This window comes from Dasypus novemcinctus, chromosome 6 (genome assembly GCF_030445035.2).
Source record: "Dasypus novemcinctus isolate mDasNov1 chromosome 6, mDasNov1.1.hap2, whole genome shotgun sequence".
NCBI lineage: Eukaryota > Metazoa > Chordata > Mammalia > Cingulata > Dasypodidae > Dasypus > Dasypus novemcinctus.
This window is the reverse complement of record NC_080678.1, coordinates 86,081,102-86,106,639: the sequence shown is the minus strand read 5'-3', so window position 1 is coordinate 86,106,639 and position 25,538 is coordinate 86,081,102. Positions and strand designations below refer to the sequence as shown.

Below are 25,538 nucleotides of genomic sequence, written 5' to 3'. Positions count from 1 at the left end.
ACAGGTCCACAATGAGTTAAGTACAGAAAATAAGAATAAGGGATCAGAAAGTTTTGTACCTTTGCGAGAGTCATCATACATAGGTTGTTTGAATCTAATAGTAAGAATTTTGGGCTAGTACTTTGCATATCTTCTTGTTTCATTTCTTTTTTCTTTTTAGGGGTAATTAGTTTTTATTAGGTTTTCCGAAAGTATACATCTACAAAAGAACAGATATTAGGAATAAAAACAAAACCCTGATTCCTCAACTCAGAAGGTTTGAGAATTGCTGTCCTGGAAAGCCCTCCTGCTGGGCTGAAGGAGCCTCCTGAGGTCTGCCCAGCAGGCATCTGCTTGAGACCATTGACTTCCTGCTCACTCCACCCAGATTAGAATTCTTTTTAGTGGTGTTTTAAGAACCTTATTATTTGCAGGACAAATGAAGATGTTTGTACTATTAGCAAAATTGCAAAACCGAATAGATAGTGGATAGATAGTGAATAGATCTTCCCTGGGATGGTCTGATATCTCTTTAACATAAGCACATTTTCTGTATCAAAGATAAAATGAGGGAGAGTTTCAAAACCCTTCTCCTTATGAAAAAAAGTACCAGTTTCTTGCCACATAGGCAACTTCCTTCAATAAGTTCTAAATATAATAGTTCTTTTTCAAAGTTCTTATACCACTCTTTGCCCTCAAACCCTCCTTTCACTTCAAGCCCATGCACACTCTTTGTCTCTTCAGAAATGATCTGAACATATTGGGGAAAATGCCATGCATTCTCATTCCTTTGTGGGTGACTCCCTCTCTGAACTCCTCATGTGGGCTGATTGTTTTTCATAATGCCTAATGGTAGAAATCTCATTTGACAGTCTGCAGCCCACTCATCTCAGGGCAAGAGATTTGGCTCAAGTCCACTCAGAAATTAATCTTTGGAGTTGTTTATTCCATCGGTGCTGAAGCAACCAGTTATCTGGCATTCCATCAAATCCCAAGTAATTTGTTGTAATTGACATCATCCTGAATCTTTGGAAAAATCTGAGATCCTTTTATCCTATTTGAACATTCTGGAAAATGCAACCTGAAAGTGGCCATAATTGTGGAATGCCAAATTGTTATGCAGTCCCTGAAATTCAGTGCTACTCTAGGAGGGACAGCAGACCTGAGTTCACGTCCAAGATGTGTGGCATTGATATGCAATTTGGCACAAAGAAGAAATATATTCTGAAAAAGTGCAAACCACCTTTCAGACCTCCTCTTCTTTCCTCTCTTGGTTTCAACTTTGCCACCAGTTTGTTCTAGCCCAGAAAGCTGTGTGTGCAGTATCCTCTGTGCTGGTACCTGTGACTGCCAAAGCCAGAGAGAGTCAAACATTTTATTATTTAATTATATAAGTTGCTTTTAGAATTTAATTATACTAAAGAATGTTGAGGCCAGGGAGGGGTAGAGAAGAAGAGAGCCACATGCCCATTGGTAGAAACTGAGGAAAGTATGTAGACATTGGAGCACAGAGGGAAATAAAGGAGGAAAGAGAATCCAAGAAGCCCAGTGATGAAGTCTTTTTAACACCCTGTTCTCCTTAGCATTGTTCTTCCCAGCAACAAAAGAGAAGATACCATATCACATCAGAATTTTCCAGGTGTCCATCTGTAATCAGCAGGCATAGGTATAAAGAACCCAACTCATTCTAGTAAGCAGCCCCCACACTCATCAGCCCAGAGCTAATTTCATATTTATTAATATAGTCAAGGACTTGACACATTCTACAGGTGTTCCCTCTATTTGTAAGAGTCAATATATATATTTTTTAATATATTCTTTTTTTTTTTTTAAAGATTTATTTATTTATTTATTTAAATCCCCCCTCCCGGTTGTCTGTTCTCTGTGTCTATTTGCTGCGTCTTGTTTCTTTGTCCGCTTCTGTTGTCGTTAGCGGCAGCGGCATGGGAAGTGTGGGCGGCGCCATTCCTGGGCAGGCTGCACTTTCTTTCACGCTGGGCGGCTCTCCTTACGGGGCGCACTCCTTGTGCGTGGGGCTCCCCTACGTGGGGGACACCCCTGTGTGGCAGGGCACTCCTTGCGCGCATCAGCACTGCGCATGGGCCAGCTCCACACGGGTCAAGGAGGCCCGGGGTTTGAACCGAGGACCTCCCATGTGGTAGACGGATGCCCTAACCACTGGGCCAAGTCCGTTTCCCTCAATATGTTTTTATGGGATCCAAGCCACATAAGTCATTTCATGCCATGGCACTCTGCTTTAGACTGTCACATTATAGAAGACAGTGATGATATATTGTATAATTTATATGTACAAATATTCACTCAGATTAAGCATTACTATATTTTAAAACTGTGTACCTTTTAGAGGAAGAATATTAGCAGAGAATTCAGATAGGTATATATTTTTTTCAAATGGTAAATGTAATAAATACCTGCGAATACACTAACCTACTACCAGTTTAAGGCAAAATTAGGAGCAAGTGTATGTATGTTATGACTCATCTCTTTTTATTGCAGCTATTAACAGAATCATCATTGGTTTTTATAATTTCCTTTCAGTTCTTTATTTCTAATGTGTATAATATAACGTGCATTTGGATTGTTTTCAATTACATAAGGATTGGTGTATGATAATCTTTAGAATTATTTACTTGACTATGGAGGTAGGGATGGACTTTTGCAAAATTATTTGGCTGTTATCAAGACGTTTATTCAGACTATTTACTGGGAGCAGAAATCACAGTGATTATAACATACTCCAGCCAGGAGAGTTGAATTTTTCACATTCATCAGGCTGTTAGCATTAGAGCAACACAGTTTCACTTTAATCAGAGGAAGCATAAAAAATAAAAGGTGTCATTACTGATCCGTCATTAGTATTGCCTTCAAAATCTGGGATCAGGAAGGTGTTACTTCCCCTGGAGCCAAGGCCGAGGTTTCCAGTTGGAAGGTACATTTGATGGTGATGCCGTCTGCCTTGGATTTGTGTGAAACCATTTGCTGGGGAGGTTCGACTAGACTGGTTGAAAAATTAGATAATGAAGGGTAGATAAATAACACCATGAGGGAGGTAGACAAGATAGCCCAATGGCTCAATTCCCTTTTCCCACTTAAGGTTCTGTGAGTATATGATAAATAAGGACTTTGCCTGCTCATCTTTGCTAGGTGCTCTTCTAAAACAGCTGGAGTTTGATGTGACAGCCAAAGGATAAATTGCTGCCTCAGGAAATGCTTTGCTTTTGACTGATGGCTAAAGGGCTGAAAAATTAATTTGGCCCCTTTCCCGAAGTCATTTCAGCCTCATTCCTGCATTTTTCTCCTGGGAAGTACATAATACACATTGCAGTTAAAAATGCACTGACAAATGTGGGGGGCAGCATGTACTGTTTTAGGAAAGTAGTTGTAGGCTGGGAGAGTTGCATTTTACATAATGGAATTAATGCTGTTGGGCCTGAAGTATGCTTTCAGCCGGACTCACAAAATTTTAGATTTTGCGTTCTTGGTGAGTTTCTGCTCTGATCTTATTACCACCACCACCACCCCCATACTTAGAGGTGGCAAATCCTCTCTGTTCCCCCAAAATCTCAGTGCAGCTATTCCCCTAGATATCTACCCTATCATCTCTAGGAAGAGGTGTGGTAGATGGTTAAAAGCATGAACTCTGAGTCCTGTTTGTACCTCTGAATGGTTTTGTGACACTCAGTAAGTTACTTAACCTCTTTGTGCTTCAGTTTTATCCCTTGTAAAAGGGGAATCATAATAGCAGTAACTCCCTCCATCCTCCCAAGATCTCTTTTGTTCACTGTCATTTTCCCTTGTTAAGGACAACTTTTAAAACTCAACATATTTTGCAATGATTTTTTTTTCCTATTGTTAAGAGTGTATTGCATGGCAGCTAGCAAAGGTAAAAGGAATGTCCACATTGGTTTTTGCTTGTTTCAAAGTAAATCAAAGATGTCATGCTTAAGACTTAGAAAGATAACCCTCACTGGAAGGTGATAGCCTCAGTCCTTGCCTCAGTATGAAGACTGAAGTTCTGTTTCCTGAGGTTGGCACGTGCTACCATGTCAAAATGCCGGGTTCCCTCTCCCTGCCTCTCCTGATGTGACTGGCCTATTCCTGTGGTTATTATGATAGCATTATTATTGTTCTTGCTTTTATTTTATTTTTATTAATTATTATTGTTCTTGCTTTTAAGGATTAAAGCATCTTGGGACTTACAATAACTGACTCTTATGCTATATATTTTGGTTTTGGAAAGATGATATTGCTATGAAATTAATAGTATATAGACACACGTTTTCTTAAATTTAAATGTGTGTGTGTGTGTGTGTGTGTGTGTGTGTAATGCCTTTATCAGAAACCTCCAAAACATGTTGACAATCTATATGGAAATAGTCTCATAAAATACTAAATACAGAAATATGACAGTGAACTTAAACTCCAAAGTATTTATTAATATATAGTTGGTTGGGTGCTAGTATATCAACATTTTAGATATCTCAGAATTTATAAGAGAATGTGGGAGAGGTATTTTGCTTTCCAGAAACTGGGTACATTGCTTCTAGTTATTTGACTTTCAGTCCTCAAGTATTTCAGATCAGCCACAAAGGAAAACTTATAGGAAAAGAGGTTGTGAAAAGATCAGTAAAAGTCAGATCTTTCTGGTCAGATAGATCTTAGTCAGACCTATCTGACTAAGAGAAAAATATGGGAAAACAAAGGCCATTTTAAAATAAGATTTAATCACCAAGTAGAGCAGATTCTAAGATACAGAATATTCTCAATAAATATTTGCTGCGTGGATCAATGAAACAAAGTATTTGCTAAGTTCAAAACAAGCATGAATCATATTGTTAGCCTACAGCGAATCTGTTCTTATTTTAAAAGTTTAGTGATCCACCTGCAATAAAATTTGTTCTAGAGGTTCATTAAGATCGAGAAGCATGAAAACAATGACCCTAATTGAAAGAACCATATTAAAGCTATATTAACTGAGGAATAGTATCAATAATCAATAATAATGGAGATAAAGTCTCATCTTTTCATTATTTTTAATGTGGGTATAATATTTAAATTATCAACATAAGCAAAATACTGTGAATGGGATGTTTATGCTATCTGAAAGAATAGGATTAAGTCTTCCATTTCATGGATACTATTTGTCCATGAAGCCCTGCCGTCAGGATTTATAACTGGCAGTAGTTCACAAAGTATTAATATCACTTGTTCTGATAAAACAAATTATGATAATATTGTTTGCAAAATAGTCTATTTCATATTCTTCATTAATGCAGGCTAGGCTCTGTCCAAATTACTTAAAATTATTGAGTTTTGTTTGTAAAGTCAAGAATAACTTTTGTTTGAAAAAAAGTTGAAATCTTATGTTTCTGGGAAATTAAAAAGTTCATGCTCAATAAAACACATTGTGGTTAATTTTTAAAATCATGCAGTTTAGCAATAGAAATGGCTGAATGATTTTTTTTTTCCTTAAAGACCCCACTCAAGGGAAGACAGATTTGTAGGTAAACAGCACATCCACAGCAGCATTGCATAGCTAATGACTAACCTGTGGGAGTAAGTTAGAAGCAGCTCACTCTAATGAGGTTAACCCACATAATCTCATCACCCAGGCTGAGCAAAAAGCAGACAGATAGCAGAGGCAGTAAGCATTGGGTTTGTCTCTAAATTATTCCTGTTTTTAAATTTTATTTTATATTCCAGAGTATCACCAAGTAGAAGCCGAGCCCTTTCCACTCTCCCTATCCTCTCTAAATTCAAGCATCCCAATTCCCCCAGTTAACTGACTGATGGGCTGCAGGAAAGATGACTTTTAATGCAAGGTCAGCAAAAGAAATTGTCGAGAACCCCTCTCGGTTGGTTGGGGAGCTACCTCTCATCTTCCCCTTACCTGAACCTCCCTAGGAAGTCAGTTCTTGGAGAAACAGTTTACAGATACCCTGAGAACCCACAGCCAGCCTGCCTTCAGGGAGTCTGTAAGATCCCCAAGCTCACAGAAGAGATTAGCATTCTTGTTAGTCACTTTGTAATTCCTAAGGGCTGATTGCAACGTAAAATCCTTTCAAAGATTCCTAGCATGATGAGGATTATTGGAAAAACCAGTTGAACTTAATGAGGAAAAAAAGAATACATGCTTTAATGAGGTTTGGGGTAAGACCTCTCTTAGACATCATTTTACTTTTTGTGATAATTAAGGTGAGGGCAGAAAAATCTACTTTTGTTCCCAAAGTAGAAATAGATTTATTGTTTCATTGTGATATATATATATTCTCATTGATGAGTCTTCAGACAATGCAGAAATCTAGCATGAAAAAAGAGTCATTTTACCCCTCAGAGTTAATGGTTAGTGTATTGGTATTAAAGTTTTCTGGGTTTTTCTATGACTTTAAATTCAGATAATTATATTTCTAAAAATAAGGATCAGATTGTACACACTATTTTTAATGTGCCTTTTAACCTAATTTCTATGCAAACAGATAAAATTTTCATCATATTTTTTAACTGCTTCTCAGAATTTGGTGGTATAAATGTACCTTTATGGTGAGCATTTAAGTAATTTCCAATTTTTCATCAATAGAAAGGATGTTCTTTTACCTATGTCTTTCTATATATGTCTATTTCCTTGCTATGAATACTTAAAACAGAATTGCTGTTGTATTAAAGAGTATAGACTTTTACAAACTTTGATAACTGTTGCAAAATTCCTCTGCCAGAAAGTCACATCTTTTTACCTGGACACTGATGTTGTATGTGAGCTCCCAAGTCCCCACACCCTTGAAATTCAGACAGGTTTAAAAAAGAAGTAATATTTTATAAATTCATAAAGACAGAAACTAGATTAGAGATTCCCAGGGGCTGGAGAGGGTGGGAATGGGGAGTTATTACTTAATGGATTCAGGGTTTCTTTTGGGCCTGATGCAAAACTCTTGGTGATGAATGGTGGTGATAGAAGCACAACATAATTAATGCCATTAATTGTGTACCTAAAAAAGATTAAAATGGCAGATTTTACCACATATAATCACAGTCAATAAAGTAATTTTAAAAAAGAAGTGATGCTTTAGAGGGACATATAATACTTCCAGCCTTGAATCTTGGGATCATTGAAAGCTTCACATGGGTGCCCTGGTTGGGTTCCTGGCTGCCAGTGAAGGATGCCATCATCTAACCAGTGCATTCATTTTCTCGCCAGCTTGTGTAACTCAGGCCTCCCTTTTGCAGCCTACAGTCATATTTTAAACCCTCCTCCTGTGCTTTTCTCCCTTAGATTGAGGAAGACACGTGGCAGAAATACTACTTGGAAGGCGTCTCCAATGAAATGTACACAGAATATCTCTCCAGTGCCTTTGTGGGTCTGTCCTTCCCTACCGTTTGTGAGTAAGTGACCGATGCCTGTGTGCTCTTTGGCACTCGGTGATACTTCACGTGTCCTTTGCAGGAAAGCCACCCCACCTCTGCAAGGCATGTTCAGGGCAGGCACCAATTACTGAGTGTCCGCTGAGCCCTGAACAGGAGGATGGTCATTCCATAGTTCCTACCTTGGGACTCCACTTCTTCCTCCAGGCCTGGCCTGGGAATCTTGGGCTTCAATCTATCATTTGCACTAATGTATGACCTGCAGGTACCCTACTTGTCTTGAATTAGGCCCCTGTGATATAGACACATTTAAAAAGAGTGGCATGAGCCCTCATCTCTCTGAATGTATTAGGGCAAAAACAGATCTTGCCAGCCTCTTGATGAAAGGCATTTTTAGCTCCTTTCCAATCAGGTTGGATCAAGTCAAGAGAAGCCACTGAAATAAAACACTTCAAAGTGCTTTCCTGATTTTCTTAGGAGATGCAGGACCCAGTGTGTAGAAGGAGGCCTTGAAAAAGTCTTTTGCAATTTAACCCCACCATGGACAACTGCCATGTCATGCTGGTCACAAAGCTTAAGAATGAGAATGATAAGGCCCCTCAAGGTAGAAGAGGTGCTCCCTAATGAGGTGTGACTTCAGGATCTTTAGGTGTTATCAATTCCAAGAAACTGCCATCATGAGGCAAGGGGATGCCTCAGATTCCACACTAAGAATTCCAATATTGAGTTTAAGCCAAATAAGCACTTTGTCTCTTATTAAAACATGAATTTCCTGGGAACAGTGAAACACTAAGCCTGATCTGTGTACACCTTAACAAAGGATAAACTCAATTGCACTGATAAGAAACTGGGAAGAGCCCGGGGGGCCCTGGGAACCCACTGGGGGAAGGAGGAAAGGCAGTTCCCTCCTGCTCCCTGCCCACGCACGAACCACCCCCTCCACCTTAGTCACCCCAGGCTTCCCTAACAATGACTCCCACACTGGGTGGCTTAAAACCACATACTCTTCTCTTTTCCCAGTTCTAGAGCCCGCAAGTCTGAAATGAAAGTATCACAGGTGTCCTCTCCATTCCATGCCTTCCTTGGCTTCTGGTGTTGGCATTGCCTGTCTCAGTTCTCATGTGGTGTCCTTCCCTCTCTCCATCCATGTCCAGAGATTCCCTTCTTAGGACATGAGGCATGTTGGATTAAGGGTCATCCCTACTCCAATCTGCCCTCATGTGAACTTGCCTAAATCCATCGGTAACAATTCTATTTCCAACGAGATCTCATTCTGAGGTGCTGGGGAGTAGGACTCCAACGTAGCTTTTGCAGGGATAAAATGCAACCAGTAACCATCCTTGGGTAAAGGAGGTTAGAAGGGGCCTAGACCAAACTGAGTTCCTTTTGTCGTAAGGGAGAGGCCAGCCTCGGGGGCTCTTGGCCCTTCTCCCTTGATGGTTTTCTGTGCAAAGGCAGCAGAGGACGGGTGGAGCACTGGGGAGCTGTTGACCTGGAGACTCCTGCCAGTGAGCTCGGCAGGAGCCCTCTGTCCATCCTGGGCCCAGACCCCCAGCAATGCAAAATGGTTTGGCTGTTTACTGAAATTTCTCACTCTGTCTCTAAGAGAAAGTTTAAATGCTAATTGGACTGGAAAAGTGAATAGGTGATTGATTCGGAAGGAGTTATTTTCTGAACATGGCTGCCCTTTGTAACACCCACACGTTCCTTTCTTGGAGGGCTTGTTCTCCTTCTGCCACACAAGTTAACTGTTCAGAGGCCTTGGGTCACAGACACCAAGGCTACCTCGGGGTTTTTCTCCACCTAACACTCATGCTCCCTCGAAAGTGCCCTCCTCTTCCTGCTTTCCCACGGCAGCCCTTACTCTGCCCTGCCCTGGTCAGTTCCTGTTTACCTGGAAGGCTAGGCCTGCTCCCCTAGAGGCTGGAACTGGGACACCCACAGGATAAATTTGATAGACAGTGTTTAATTTCATACAAATTAGTTGCCACTATTTCAAAAGAGTGATGTTTAGCACAAACCCTAGATTTGGGGTCTCTTGAAAATATCATGTGGCAAAATAGGACCTGCGTTTCGATCAAGTGCTAATTGGCTGAAACTGGGTAGTGGCAATGAAAGACGGGTGGCATGTTCTCCCTTTCTGTAGGGAAGGGGCTGATCTAGTCCCTTCCTGTCATGTTAGGCCAGGCCACGTTGGTATTTTCATCCCAGGCCTGGCCCCGTAGGTGTGTGATGTGCCAATCCTGACCCACTGGTTGGCGGGAGACATTGGTGGCCTTCAGAGCCAGCTCAAGTGCTGGGTGGGAGTGCCTGCTCTGACTGTTGCCAGTGATAGATTCTTGTATTTAGAGCACTTTCTAAGGAGGAGCAAATCCCTCTGACTCACCTTGTTGTCAGAGAATTTAGTATTTGTTCAGTCTGGCTTCTGGAATACAGAAAAATAAAAATGAAAAACAACTTCGGATGTGAGTGAAAATGTGTTCAACTCAAGTGCTATTATTCGTTTAACACAGTGATATAGCAGAGGTAGAAGTAATCAATAAAGAAAGGACATTTAATGAGATTTAGGAACATCCCAAAACATTGAAGCTCTCCTCAAGCATTTGATTATCTGGAGGCTTAATTATCTGTGTTTTCTACTTTAAATTAAAGAAAAGCCATAACTCAAAGTTACCAGCAATTTAATGATAACACTCTTCAATTCAGGTTAATTAAAGCACAGCCGTAATTAGAGTGTAGTGCTGTACATCACCGAGCTGGCGCATAAGTATTTTCATTACAGTAAGAATTGGCTATTCAATTTCAAGATGACATAAAGGATGCCAAAATATATTTTAAACTGGTTCATATAGGAGAGAAAGAATTGGGGGAATATTCTGGGCATAATAAAGCACAGATAAAATGTACAGATTTTCAGAGCAGTTTTTGTAATTATGTGCTGCACTAAAACAATATGCAGCCAATAATGTCTTAAACCATGAAAAGAAATACATTTGCTCTTCCTCTGGGCTGGCAGAATGCCTCCTTGCAAGGTGTTTGCTTCACAGGAGAGCCTGGAATTTTCTCAGAACCCAGGAGAGTCATTCTATAAGAAGATAAGGGGGTAGGATAAATGGGTGAAATTGGAGGTTGTTTTCTCAGGAGAACAGAAAGTTAAAAGGAAGAGAGTCAGGAGGGGTAGAAGCAAAAAAATTTCAAAGCGGAGAGATGATTTTTCTTCCCCAGCGTTCGAGTCATAGCAGGTGCAATCCTGGGCCTGTCTGCACTGCATGGGAAAGATGCAGCTTTGCTTTCTGTTCCCCCAAACAGTAAATAATTTAGGCTAACTCCAAAATTATTTCACAATCTTTCATCTAATTTAGTCCTCCCAACTGTCCTTTAATCTTCCCAACTGTCCTTTAAAGTTTATCTTAATATCATTAGCCCTGTTTTATAACAGGGCTGTGACTCAGAGGAGCCTGAGGAGTTAGATGGTCTTTCCAGGGTCCCAGCAGACACATTCTGGTACAGGATTCCAGTGCTGGGCCCTTCAGCTCCTGAGAGCAGCTTGGAGTAGGTGCTAGATGAAGGTTGACTGCGTAAGGTTCTCGAGGGAACATGTTAAGTGGAGAGGTTTCTAGACTCCATCTATGGGGTAAGACCTAAGAATCTGCAATTTGTTTTTCACGAGCAAGCCTAGAGATCCTGCCTCAAACTCAAAGCCTGATGCCTGGGAACCTCCAACTGACCCCAGCCCTCCATACCCCCCTCCGAAATACCCCCCTCCAAAATGCCCCTCTCCTGTTACCCACTTTGGGCCCCTGGGAATGTTTCTTCCTGATTTTAACCTAATCATCGAGTGACAGATGGGGCGACTCTTTGGAGGTCCCCGCTGATGTGACCATGTGCCCTGTTGCCTCAGCTTTCTCCCCATCGTTCCTTCTTCTCGTATATTTGGCAATCTCCAGGGATACAGGAATGGGTCAAACGCTTGGCCACGCCAGGCAAATCCCTGGCTGACCCATCCACCCAATACCTAATCCAATTTGGTATAGGTAAAAGGTATGGGGCACCAAAGCCCTTTAACTCTGTCTGTCAGGATGCCCCTGGGGGTTGTAAGAGTGGTTTCAGCCTGGTGAGGAGGGATTTGTGCTTATTACGAAGATGTGCAGTGGAAGAAAGGGCAGTTCAGGACGCCACCCTCAAAGATAGCTCTTAGCTGTTGAAGATCATGGTAGGTACGTCCTTTACCTTCCCCATAAAATATTTGGTTTAAGGACCAGCAGCTCCTGAAACCTCGCCCCTTGGCTTGGCTTTGCATAGCAGGCTTGCCCCAGGGTCTGTGTGCGGTAACACCAAGGCAAAAGGAGCTTTGGGAGCTGAAGTAAAGAGTGCCGTTCATTGCTACCTGAACACTAGAAAGCCATCTGCTCAGCGTTTCCTCCCACTGCTTCCCTCCTCACCGTGCAGGTGGCGGAGGCCAGGCCTGTGTGAAGTTAGGGCAGGTCGTGAGGCCATGCTGGCCATTCAGGGTCCTATTTTTGAGCAGTCCCCACAATAGGATGCCGTATGATGTGGGGAATGGGAGCTGTGGAGTCACAAAGGCCTGCAGTCCAACCCCCGGCGGCCACTTACTGGGTAGGTGACTTTAGGTAGGATACTTGATTTCTGCCCATCTCTTTCCTTTGACAATTACCAGCTGCCTGACCTTGAACCTGGTGCTGACCCCCCAGTTTCCTCACCTCTGAAACAGGAATGGGGTTGCTTATCTCTTGGTACTAGTGAATGTCCATTTTCCCTCTCCCTTCCTCCCCTCCTTCATGGGCCCATCAAATGTAATACAAACACCAAGTAAGAAAGGAAATACATTGCAGAGTCCCCAAGTTAGGTGAATGCCTACTCTTGAGTAAATTCTTCTATTGGTCCATCAGTTGACCAGGTATTTAATGAACTTTGGGATTTGTACCATTGTACCAGGCATCATGAACCACCTCTGGAGAAACCTGCAAAGATCACTGGCAGGACTTAAAAAGGCCAAGGAAAGACCACTGTTTCCTGATTCTGGTTGCCCTCTAGAGGTTATAGTCTTGCGGAGGGAAATACTACCCATTGTCAGGGAGAGATAAGTGCCCACTGATAAGTGCTTGACAAGTGCACAGGACTGGAGGAGAGGTGGAGAGAGCTATGGGGGAGCACCCTGCAGGCTGGGGCTGGCCAGGGGGCGCCCGTGGAGGAGATGGCACTGGAGCCGTGCCTTGTAAAGGGGCTAGGAGTCAGATGGGGGTAAGGAAATCAGAAGTAGAAGGAAATTGGGAGGCTGAGGGTTAAAGTACCACCTAGAACACTCCCAACTTCCAGGTCTCTGAGACTTTTCTGACGAGAATAACTTGGTTTCCCCGTTACACGGGAGAAAGAGATGAAACAGGTTGGTTTTGGCATGTTATGTTTTAAGGGGGCAACAGTGCTAGTATTTCTATCATGAGAAACAGCAAATGTGAAGATGCCCTCTCCTGCATCCAGGTGAGAGTGCGGGTGCTGAGGAGAGAGGAGGGAGGCTGGCAGGGTGGGGAGGGGGAATCCACAAGTTCAGCAGTTGGGCTGCTGCAAGAACGCTGAGTTCCAGGTTCTGAAACTCATGGTGAGCCTATTAGTCAGTCATCAGTCATTCATCACTTGTAAAATATAAAAGCTTAATTGTTTCAGGTTTTATGGCTCAGATGGGATTAGGACAAAAGATGTATTTAAATTATGGTGCCTCTCTCCATCCCTCTGCAGCTAATGGAGCAGTTAAAATTCAGATTTGATATGGAGCAGTTAATACCTCAGTACTAGGGTAACTCCAGTCAGATCAGGTCTGCCCTCATTGTGCAGAACAGCAGGTGTCTGTCCCCAAGTCCAGGTGGGAGGGTGGGCGTTTCTGTGCTGGTTTAAGATGGGGCTGGGTAAGTCCTCCATCTTCCAGCCACCTGCATTCAGTGCTCCTAAAAATTCTGAAAACCGTGCTCCCATCCTGTGTTGTTTTGCGTGGACACATTATTGAAATGAAGCTGCTTGAGGCAAGACCACTAATAATTTAAGACCACCGGAGAAAGCCAGGTCTCTTGCCCAATGGAAACGTTGGCTAGTTTAACTTGAGTTCTGTGAAATTAATAGTTTTTCAGAGTAAAGCATCCAGATTTGAAAGTGGAGCAGAAAGAAACCAGGCAGCTCTGCCTGTTAGAGGACAGATTTCTTTAGCCTGGCTGTAGAAATGAGCATTTTATATGAAAATATTATGGAGCAACTAAAATCTCATCTTTAAAAAATACTTCGTCTCAAAGGACTGGCCAAATACCTCACATAATTTTGGGAGTATTTTAATTAGGACAGGATGTATGGGAACACAGGTGTGAATAAAATATTTATGATGATTTCTACTGTAGGGAAGCAGAAGGTGGCCAATAATTCTTCTCCTTGCTACTGAATAATCCAGTGACCATGACCTCTACTGAAATTCTTAATCACAGGCTACAGGGGCAGGTCCGAAATCTATCCAAGAGAAGTCAGGGTGGCAGCGATTTGGAAATGGGGTGGATGATAGGGGTTTGACTTATAGTGCTGGAGACACAGAGCAAGCACAATTTTTATTCACATTTTATGTTTCAGGAGATTATTAATAACAGCAAAACCTTCTAAAGATGCACTAATTCATATATTTGGCAAATGCTAATTGTCCATATGAAAGAATGTAATTATTTTTAACTTTGGGTCTTAGGCGTGCCAGTGGAAGTATTGTGTATGTTTGGGGGGAGGGGTGTTCTAAAGCCTTCCCGCCCCTTATCAGCTGATGGAAGATGAAGCCTCAACAGTGTCTTCATGCACATTTTAAATGACTTCAGTGTTTCTGGCGTGACTCTTACAAATCCTGCTGTTTCAAATTTTCTTTAATTCGATGTTTCCATTTCAAGGGCCTGTCATTTTAAATCAAAGCTCCTCAATGTAAATCTATTTCATGAAATACTAGTATATGTGTCATCCTAGTCCCTCGATTCTAAAGATATTAATGTGCGTATATGTGTTGGCCTAACATTCCCAGGTCCCCCGGGTACCTGGAGGAGGGCTGGAGGTTCAGGGTAGCTGGGTTTGGAGGGCCTGATAGGGACTGCCTCGTCTGCCCTCCTCCATCCCCGGGGTGAGTCGTCCTTAGCAAAGATGCCAAACTGCATCTTTGCATACTGTTCCCGAGCGCGTTAGCAGGTGCAAACTCTACAACCGGTTTCCATGCTTAATTCACACAACAAGTAATCTTTCTAGTCAAGAGGACTGATTTAATGGCAAGAACAATTTATTTCACTCTGGGTAGGTAGAAACAGTTGGGCTCTAATTATTAAGAGCCTTTGTTCAGGAACATCTGGGTTGAAACTACTGTAGTTAACGATGATGATAGCGGTAAAAAGGGGGGGGTTTTATATAATGTCGTCGTCAAATTTGGTAGAGCTCTACTTAATAATTAGCAAGAAAGCAATCTAACTTGTTGTTATAACAGTTTTATTGCAGATTGCTGGTTTAAGACCTTTTTGTGACAAGTGGTATTTTTCTCAAAAAAGAAGTTAGTCATTTCTATTCCCCTGTAATTATTTTTGTAACCAGGTACAACTTCCTGCATTGGACATATTGGGGCATTTTATTTCAGGAACCAAGAATTAAATTCTTGCTAAGTTATGGATAATAGTACCCTGTTTATCACATTGGGAAGCTTTATTACTTTTTTCTACAACCCTATTTCACCTTGCCCTGTGTCCTAATCCTACCCCAGCCCTATCTACATTGAGCTACCTAAAGCCAGAAGAATGGCTGTAAGAATGAATGTTGTAAAGCCCATTTGCTTTGCAAAAACCAGTGATGTCGAATGATACAAGTAGATATTTAACACCAGAACATCAGTTCTGGATAGTTTAGAGGCATATTCTTGGGAGTGAACCCCTTGTAAGAGAATTTATATAGAGTCCCAAGGATAAATTCATGTCAGTATCTTACAATTGGATTTGCACCTTGGCAGAGTGGATTGACAGCAAAAGTTAGATTCCCAGATCATATCACTACTATTATTTTTTTCTTCATTTGTCTTTTCCAATCTCTCTGCTTCTCCCAAACAAGATAATTTAGGAGGATCTTGTTTCATGATTCTATATTCCCTTCTAAGCCTTCTTTGTCTAAACTCTCCTAGTTTACCATTTTATCTATTGTCCATTCTTCTTGAAATTCATGAGATTCTGCCCCCCATTCATGCATGTATTTAACAAGATTTTATGGAACACTTTCTATTTGCACTTTGCAAAGTGCCTAAGAGAGCAAATATGCGTCCTATAACAGGAGAACCTCAATCTAGAGTAAACCCTGTTTACTCACCATGGTCTCCTCTCTTCTATTGGGCACTAAGCAGAGGCTGTACCTCTGCTGCGGCCTTAACCCCAGGATCCTGAGATTGGCCAACACTTTCTGGCAGAGTCTAACAAAAAAGTATGATCTGAACTCTCATGGGGCAGTCATAGTTCTGCTTGCAGTATAAATTGTTGTTTATTATTCAATATTTGTATTTTTCCAGCATCCTGTCAGAGTGGGAATTAAAAATGTAGATTCCTGTAGGGAGCAGGCAGTTAGCAGTAAAGAGTGAAGAAAGAAGAGGTTTGAGATAAGCAGGAGTGGTGAGGACTGTGGCAAACTGGAGAGATGTCCCATCCATGTAAATGCTGCACAGCTGGGTCCAGCATGATCATATCTTATTTTCTCCCACTTTAGATGAAATCTGCTGGCGTCTAATTCCATTTCTAAAACACTGTACAAGCCAAACAAAACACATCTGTATGCTGGTGCTGGGCTTGTGGCCACTACTTTAGTTCCTCTGCTTGTATGATAAAATCCATATAGTTTACTGGATCTGGCATCTCAGAGACTTGATTTCCACTTCTGGCTTTTCACTGTCAAAGCAATTTGACCTTGAGCAAGTCACTTACCCCTCTTTGGACCTCAGCTTGTCTTCTATATATAAAGGGCAGGAACAGCCAGTCCTGAAGGTCCTACATCCGAAAACCTATGGCCATAGCCATGTTTGCACATGTTCATTCTATTTATGTCCCTTTGTCCACCTCCTCTGCCACCCCTTCGCCTAGTGAGCAAAGGTTTCTCCTGGGTCGAAAGGCTTCTTAAAAAGAGGCTTCTATAAAGCACACTGGAATCACTTTAGGCAGGTATGCATTTGAAAGGCATGCAGTTATGGATTTAAAGCTGGAAGAAGACTCAGATCTGCTGGTTCACTCCCTACCCTGGAAACTGAGGCCCAGAGAGGTTAAGGGACATGCACAATGCTGCTTGATTTTTTTTTTTACTTTCCTGCATTTTCTGTTTATGTCTAGTTGGCAAATGGTATTGTAATAGCTAGGAAGGCATAATTCACCATTATAATTTCTTCCCTTCTCATCAGAACTGTTAGGATCATTAAAGCAATTAATCGTTGATCCTGTGAACCACCCAAGTCCCAAATTGGTGTGGCTGTTGCTCATCCATAGGGTATCAGGAAATTAGCCTCTCCATGATCCCTGCTAGGTTAAAGACCAGCCTTCTCCTTGATCTTTTGGCATTTAACTACTATTTACTTTAGAAAGTAGTTACTTAATTTGGTAATTTGGTTCAATAAACATCACATAGGCTATCAGATTTTTATATATTTTTAAACAATATAAGTGCCAGAAGTAACAGCCCCATAAAGGGTGCATGCTAGCGGTGCTCCATGGGACATAAATTAAGAAGGGCATTTTTCCAAAAGCTGTAGTTGGATATGTGGGTTGGTATTTCAGCAAGCTGCATAATCAGCACAAAGCCCAGGTCATTAGAGTCTGCTGGCAGGAATAAGAAAACCTGCAAATCACCTGGCAAGCCCAAATTTGCTTGGATGGAAATGGTCCTTTGACACCTGTTAAAGGCAATGCCAGGGGATCAAGACCCCACACGCGGGAATGAGCAGTGGGCCACCTTCCCCGCTAGAGAACATGAGATCTTCACCAGCACCTTCCCTGAAAGCACACGTCCCTATATCTAGCATAGGTGATTATGCCGCTTTTCTATTTAAAACCAATCAAAGGCTTCCTATTCCACTTAGAATAAGCGGCAGGCTCTTCTATGGCCAGCACGGCCCAGTGTGATCTCACTCCCCACTTAGCTTTCTTACTTACTCACCATCACTCTCGACTTTGCTTACTAAGCTCCAGCCACTCTGGCTTGATTGCTGGTTCTCTCACACTCCAGGTCATTCCTGTTTCAGGGCCTTTGCACTTACTGTTTCTGCTTCTTAAAAAGCTCTTTCTCCAGATCTTTTCATTGACTATGTTTACCTATCATGCACAAGTGTTCTCTATTCCAGAGTTCCTTCCAAAGGCCCTCTCCTGGACCATCCCAACTGACTCACCCCTTCCCAGTCACTCCTTATCCTCTTAGATTGTTTCATTTTTGTGTAGCAGTTGTCATCGTTTGGAAATGTATTATTTATTCATGTGTATGTGCTTATTGTGTATCTCCCCAATATAAGATAGGCTTTATTGGGGACAGAGATGTTGTATATCATGCCACATACTAGCTGAAAATGATGGGCTGACTGAGCTTTTGTTTCAGCACTTATGAAATAGAGCAACAAAAGTGTGAATAACTGGGATAATCTCTCCCTCTTACAGATATTGTGGGGATTAAATGACACCACCTAGAAAGGCCCCAACCTGCACCCTAATACTACTCCCCTTTACAATGCTGGAGCTAAATAGAATCTTTTTATTCTCAAGAAAGTACTTGCCTTAGTATGCTAGGGTTGCTATAAGAAATACTACAGGCTGGTAGGCTGCAATTACAGAAATTTATTGTTACACAGTCTTGGAGACTAGAAGTCCAAAATTAAGATATAGTCAGGCCCACACTTTCTCTGAAGTCTGTAGATTGAAATCCATCACTCAGTCTCTACCTCTCATCACATAGGCATCTGTCTCTATCTCCCACTACTCCTGTGTCCAGTTTCCTCCAATTGTAAAGAACCCTAGTCAAATTGGATTGAAGCAGGGAAGAAAACTTAACTAATAGCATGTTTAAAGATTCTGTGTATAAAGGAGTTAGGGTTTGAGCATGTATTTGTGGGGAGCATGATTCAATCCATAATAGTCCTTAACGTATAAATGATGCATTGTAGCAACTTATAGTATATATTTTGTTTTGGTTAGCTCTTACATGAGTATATAAATATGCATTTTCACCTAAATCGTATCATGTCATTTATATTTTTGTATCTTTTTACAAAGTATTTGTTGATCTTATATCTTGAAATATTCTGAAAGTCACTGTGAATGCTGTATAAAATCATATCATACCATATTTGATTTAGCCATTGCCCTATTTTTGGAAACTTAGATTGCTTTCAGTATTTGACTCAGTATAAATAATATGATCCTGAACATCTTTGTGCATACATCTTTTACTACAGCTCTTATTATTTTCTTAGAATTGAAATCTCTATGTGGAAATCACTTGTTTATTGAACTTCTCTTACTCAGTGGTTCTATGACCAGCACTATAGGGAATTCCAAAGAAGTCCAAAACTCTGAAAGAAGTTCCTCTGGTTGAGGAGACATAGTTCAGATGTGTGAAACCATAGGGAGCAACCACAGCCAGTATGAATTTGACTAAGGGATGAATTAAGTGGTTACAGACCAGGTGCTGAAGGAGCTCTGAGAATAGGAAGTCAGTAGCAGTAGCTGGAGAAGAACCCCATGGAAGACAGTGATTGGACAGGGGCCTGGGAGGTTGGGGAAGGAGAGGATCAGCCATCCAGGTATTGGCCGTGCGTGGAGGCGGCTTGGATGGAGCCAGGCATGCCTCTGCCACAGTCACGGCTGGGCCATTACACAGAGGCTAAGTATTATTACCATCATTCCACGCACATGGAGGTCTGCTCAGAGCAACAATTTGAACCGTTTGTACAAAAGGCCAAAATGGAATCCAAATAACAGGTCCAGCTGCTCCAAGTACCTCCCTCCCCCTGCAGTTAACATTTTACTACCCAACCAAATAACTAATGAATCTGGCCCAGAATAAATCCCCAGCCACAAATCCCTGCTTGGGGTCTGTGTCTCGACATCCAGCCCTGAGTGCAATTTGCACTTTGAATGTTCAGCACCTCATCGCTTGGGAGAAATGGAGTTTAATGGGGAAGACGGCGAGGTGTCGCTCCCACCCCCAGCCTCTCCCCTTGGCACAGTGGCTGTGGAATGAGGGTCCTCTTGGAGAATGACCACATTAGGAGATGGAAAGGTCGTAAGTGTGTTTCTAATGTGGTCTGGTCATTCTGAGCACTGACTGGAAGGTCTCTCCATCTCATTGCAGGCTGTGTTTTGTGAAACTCAAGCTCCTAATGATAGCCATTGAGTACAAGTCCGCCAACCGAGAGAGCCGGTAAGTTCGCTGCGGACCAGCTGCCGGCTGGTATTTAGGAGGGCGAGAGGGCATTCTGGAAGTGTTTCACCTGGTTTTTCTTTCTTGAGCATTGTTTATTTGACAAGGGCACATTTCAAGGTGTGTTTAACTGAACACTAGCCTTGCAGCCCAAGCCTTGCTGGCCATTTCAAGAGTGTTTCTTTTCGGGAGAAGGACAAGGCATCCAAATCTCCACCTGCTCGTGCCAACTTCACATTTTACCCTCTAAGCATAAACCCTCTAAGCATAAACCAGCCCTGTCCTAGAACTCTTTCATACTGCCGTAAGCAAAGAGTGGATGGACTCTAGCCTCCATTACAGCAGGCATGGGGCAGAGTTATTGATGGGAGACACCAAATCTCAAGAGCCAAATCACCAGCAGCCTACTGTGTACCATTTGTGCTTCTCCTGGTGCAACCTAAATCCAGGTAGCAGAATATCAGCTTCATGTAAGTTATTCTGGAGAGGGAAGCACAAAGGCAGGAGCTCTCTTTATTTATTTATTTTGCACTTAATTATGTGCAAACCAGACTGAGGAAGGACTGGGTCTGCCTGGAATAGATAACACCCCAGTCAATATATGAGTTCACTCAGAAAGTGAGGATATAACCACGTTTACAAGGCAGTCTGGTGATGGGGTACTGTATGCATTCCAGAGAAAATGGAAATGGTTTTTGTTCCCCAGTTCATCCCAGCAGCTTTGGAAGAAAGCTTTGAGAGATGTCTGGGCCTGTGTCCTCTGAAAAGACACACATAGTTCCTTGCTTCATTATTAAGCCTTTCTGCAGATGCCCTGGTGTAGGGTGCAGCTACCCTCCCACGTCTGCCTTCCTGGCTGCCTTGCATACTGAACAGTGTGCAGGACAAGACTGGAAGTTCTCTAGTTCCCACAAGTGCTCAGGTTCCTGCTATCATCCTTGAGTTCTCATCATGTGGATGAATAAGCCAATAAAGCCAGATTTCCAAATGTACAGTCTGTGTCTCTATGACAAAAAAAACAAAACACTGGATTGTAAGCAAGCCAATCCAATGTTTTCTTTAATCTTTAACACCAGATCAGATTGCTCACAAAGTCAATCTGATCATATGTTAAGCTATTTTGAAAATCCAAATCAACCAAAAGGAAAAGCATGGTAGATTTGGTGGCCACACGTAGGACCTGGCCGTAGCTGTTAATGAGTATGTATAGAGATATACATTTTTCTTTTCTGTGCTGGCAAAGTGAAGAGTATTATCTGCAGAAAACTACAGGCCCTGGCTATTTCCTGTCGAGCAGATAAACCGAAATTTGCTGGATTAATGTTTGCACGTGTTTTTGCCAATACTCACCTGTGTAGGGGGAAATGTGAGCCTGGGTTTTTGCAAATGATGTTCTTCATGTTGCCAAGTCAGTAAATCTTTGTGTACCTCAGTGTTCTCTATCACTTTTGTGCATCTCTCAAAAAAGTGTCATGATGTGGGTGGTGCTGATGCTGGCTGGTGTTTTTCAACCATTCTGGGATAGTTTCATGGCAGCAGACTGCACACTGACCCTTGACCATCATCTCCCACCTGCCACCTTTTGGTCACATGGGGCAGGAAGTGAGGTTATTGATGGCTCAGAGTCAATCCACTGTCACCTTTCTAAGAAAGTTAACTCAGTTTTCCCTGAAGATACAATCTTTTCTTTGATGGATCCTCTGGTTGATTTGTAAATCTGAGATGTTTTCAACAAAGCCATATTTATAGATACAGTTGTTGTTTTTTTATTTTTAGGAAAAGGTAAACAAACAAAAAAGACCTCCTTTGGCTTTGTTTTGGCTTTCTATGTGCAATTGCCAGCTTTACCCTTCAAATGTGGCTTGGTCTCATTGTGGAAGCACATTGGTTCTTGTGGAAAAAGGTGTTTGAGGGAATGTGGATCGTACCTTTGAGAAAACACAAGGACTCACGGAACACAATATCCATGTTAAAGCAAATTTGTTATCCTTCCTGAGATGATAACTTTAATTTTTCTTTAAAGATTTCCCATTTCTCTTCCGTTCACATTTTCTAAGTGACTGGGTGTTTAAATTTAGAGTACTCTGCTCCTTTTCATCCTTGCCTTCAACCTGCGTTTAACTGCCTCCTCTGTGGTTGGTTTACGCCATATTACTGTTTCCATGCTTTTCTGAAAAACCTTGTTTTCACATACATCCTTCAAATAATTTGAAACAAAGGTTTTATTTCTTCTTTCCTTATGGTGTCAGTCAAGTTGCTATTAAATTGTTTGATCTTTTAAATTCTTTTCTTGTCGTTTTGCAGAAGCCGAAAGCGGTATGCACTCTTCGTTAACTTTCCTTCCAACTTCCACCCTCAATCTTCATTCCTAACCACAGGACTAACAATTTGCCAAGAATTCAGGAAGATAACACCTACTTCTTTGAATTTTTCTCTCTCTTTCTATGTGTATATATATATATGTGTGTGTATATATATATACGCTCAATATATACATAAAATCTCATTTCTTTGTCTAGTACATATATAAATGCATATATGTATATTATATATGTGTATTTATATACAAGCCCCTCTCCAGCTAGAGGACATAAACATTGAAAGCAGCATATTGCTGTTCTCGTGTGATTTGTTGATTCTCTGGGATGACGCACTAACTTCTTTGCAGGAAACCTAAAAATGGGAAAGGCACAGTCCTCTTTTCAGTCATGGCACAGATGATGGAAAGAAATGCTATTCAAGTTGAAGGGAGGGCGTTTCTCTCCAGCCCTGTGTCTGTCTCTGTGTTGTCCTGCTGTGTCCTTGGTGTTCACCAGACTCTGTGGGGCCATTTTGTCCGCATCCAGCATCCACATTCCCAGTGACCTCCTCCTCCCTCTGTCCAGTTTCCAGTTTGTAGAGCAGAATTCATGTCCTTTTATCCACAAAACAGAGACCAAGCCCTTACACTAACTGGTTTTTTATATACTTGTTTCAAAGATGACATTTTGATGACTCTATTTCTTGGCAGTACTCAGTAGACACTTAGAACACTGCTATTAGATTGCCAGATTATGACATTTGATTTACTGAATGAGTACTGTCTATTGAGATGAACTCATGGCTTTTTGTTTTCTTAGTGTCTTGAGGCCTATTTCTTAATGTGAAGTATCTCAACTTTCGCCCTGCAAATTCACCTGTTTTGCTGCTGTTTTGTGTTGCATGAAGCATGACTAAATCCTCATCAATGGCATTTTTTTTTTAATCGATATTTGGGTTAATAGTTTCAGCAGAGTTTTTCAATAATGTGTTCTTAAGACAGTATTGTTGAAAACACACTATTGAGATGCCTGTTTGTTCACCTTTGCCAAAGTTGATCTTCTCTGTGTCATGTGTTTGTATTTGTAATTGTGTGTGTGTGTGTGTATGGGTTTGTCTGGAACTCTTTCCAAAGTCAGACTCTTCTGTGATTCTTTTGAGTAGGTGTGTGAAAATAGAGGTGGCTTCCTGTCAGTTTGGTATTATTGATATGATCCAACTGCGAGAAGTTACTGCAACACTCTGTATCTTCAAAGGTCCACAGTGGTTGCACCTCTGCTGTTGGCTTTTGGCCTTTCAGTCCTTTTATCTTGTGGTGAAGGAATGTTGTGATGTAGGCATGACTTTTCCCTAAAGTATAGCAGAATGTGGCACGGCTTGCTCCCAGAACCAAATAGCCAGCATTCTCCTCCCTAGATAAACTCTCTCTCCACCAGTCCCACATGACTAATATTTTCCTGACAAGTAAAATAATTTCCAAAATGCCATTTCTAAAATTCTTGAGATCTGTTCGGGATGAGCAAGTCCTTGCCACTATGGTCCAGTAGTGGCTGTTTGAGGCTGACAAACTGGGAGCAATCTTTACTGACTCTGTGTAAGTGAACTAGGCTTGAGCATACTGATGCATGGATTATTATGTATCTGTGTCTCCTACATATATCCTATAAGTAAATGTCCATGTCTAGTTGTATGGGACTCCAGCAACAGGGAGTATGAAGTCCAGAAAAAATGAAAATTTCCAGAAAGGTGATAAGATTTGGGGTTACTCTGGGCACTCTCCTAACACAGCCCACAAATTATAGTGCTGTTGAATTCCCTGAGAAGAGGATACAATTGTCTTAAACAAAGTCCCTCTTGATGGTAATTGTATATGGCCTGCTCTAATCAATGGGGTCGTGTCACAGTGTCTTGATTCATCTTGGCACAGCATAAATTGCAGTCCTCGATGGTTCATATTTGCCGGATCTAGTTAATGACGTCCCATTAGCTTTTTAGATATAAATATAATTATCACGTCATCAACCATAAAGTATATTATCATGTAAGTGGTGATTTTTTTTAATTGCCTGGGGAAATGGTACATTGCACCTACCAAAAATGGAGGAGGGAGGAGAGAGGTACACACTTACCACATTTATCCATAATAAGAAAGCGTATTTTTTAAAAATTCGTTTCAGTCAAAATACCAATCATTGATTACCTCCAAAAAGAGCAAGTAAGTAAAGTCTATGATGACTGAGGAAGGAATTGCTAGATGCTTTACAGATGTTATGCACAAGTTATAGCAAAAAGGGATAAATCATCCCCCAATCCTCCAATCTGAGTTCAACAAGATACATAGCAAAATGTGCTGCAGCTTGAGAGCTGGTGGAACGTGATAGGAAATATTTCCCTGTTGGACTGACCCTTGGTAGCCAGTTCCTTGCAATTGTGTTTTATGTTAAGCAACAAATATTTCAGTCCTCGGTGAGTATTGTTTTCAATATGGAAACCAATTGCTCCAACTCCCCAAGCAGCTAGCTTTTTTTTCATTTGCATATTTATCCTTAATGCCTCTGGGAGATAGCAGTTTTTTGTTGTTATTTTTGTTTTTTGGTTTTTGCCGGCTTACTCGAAGAAGTGTGGTGTCTCCTGTGATAGGCTGATGAGAATTGCAGCTTGGTCTTTGAAAGAACAGCTGTGACTCCTTTTCCTTTACTAGAGTGGAAAAGGAGAAATTTTGGAATGGAAACCAAGGACTTAAGTTTTTCATTAATTTAACAAATAGTTGAAAAGTACCTATTGCTAAGCCTTCTACTATGAGAAACTCAAAGAGAAATAAAGCAAGATCCTTTTTTCACCCCTCTATTCGATTTTGGGTTCTCAATGGAAAACATGTATGTATTTGCTCTATACAGAGGATGAAGAGCTAAAGAATAAATCTAGGTACAAAAATAGTCTGAAAGCAAAGGAACAAGAAAGAGCAAGTATCGTTGGGGAAGGGATCTCACCAGCCCTGTGCCTCCAGCTGTCACTGAATGTTTTCAGTTGAAATTAGCAAGGTCATAGAAGAAAGAGGATCATTTATATGTTTCTTAAAATGAGGGAAAGTCCACCCATCCCAAAAAGATGTCCCTACTGGAATTCTGCTAATTGATAGATGGGCTTTTTTTCTTGGAGGTTTTCTTGATTTCTCACATGACGCCTTTTGAAGTATGTCTCTAATAATCTAGTGAATTAGACAAAGCAGGAACCACAGAACTGATTTAAAGTGGCCCACAGGAGGAGAGACTTTTGGCAGTCATAACACCCAAACAAGCATAACTGGATATTCATTTAAAGTGATCAAAGATCTTTGGGAAGATTTACATATTCATGTTAGGAGGTCAGTAACAAATTCTAAAGGCAGTAGGCACTTTGCAGAAAAAACAAAGTTACGTCTGACTAGGATCCTTATCTTT

General features: G+C 41.4%; 1 protein-coding gene across 6 annotated transcripts in view; it reads left to right on the top strand.

Moving 5' to 3' along the window:
* Positions 1-25,538, top strand: part of KCNMA1 (potassium calcium-activated channel subfamily M alpha 1) — a 766,236-nt gene that overhangs the window by 581,677 nt on the left and 159,021 nt on the right. For all 6 annotated transcript variants that reach the window (XM_058299114.2, XM_071215879.1, XM_058299113.2 and 3 more), the window contains 2 exons: positions 7,268-7,377; positions 19,732-19,800. In XM_058299114.2, coding sequence (XP_058155097.1) covers positions 7,268-7,377; positions 19,732-19,800 — 179 coding nt within the window. The remainder of the gene's footprint in view (positions 1-7,267; positions 7,378-19,731; positions 19,801-25,538) is intronic.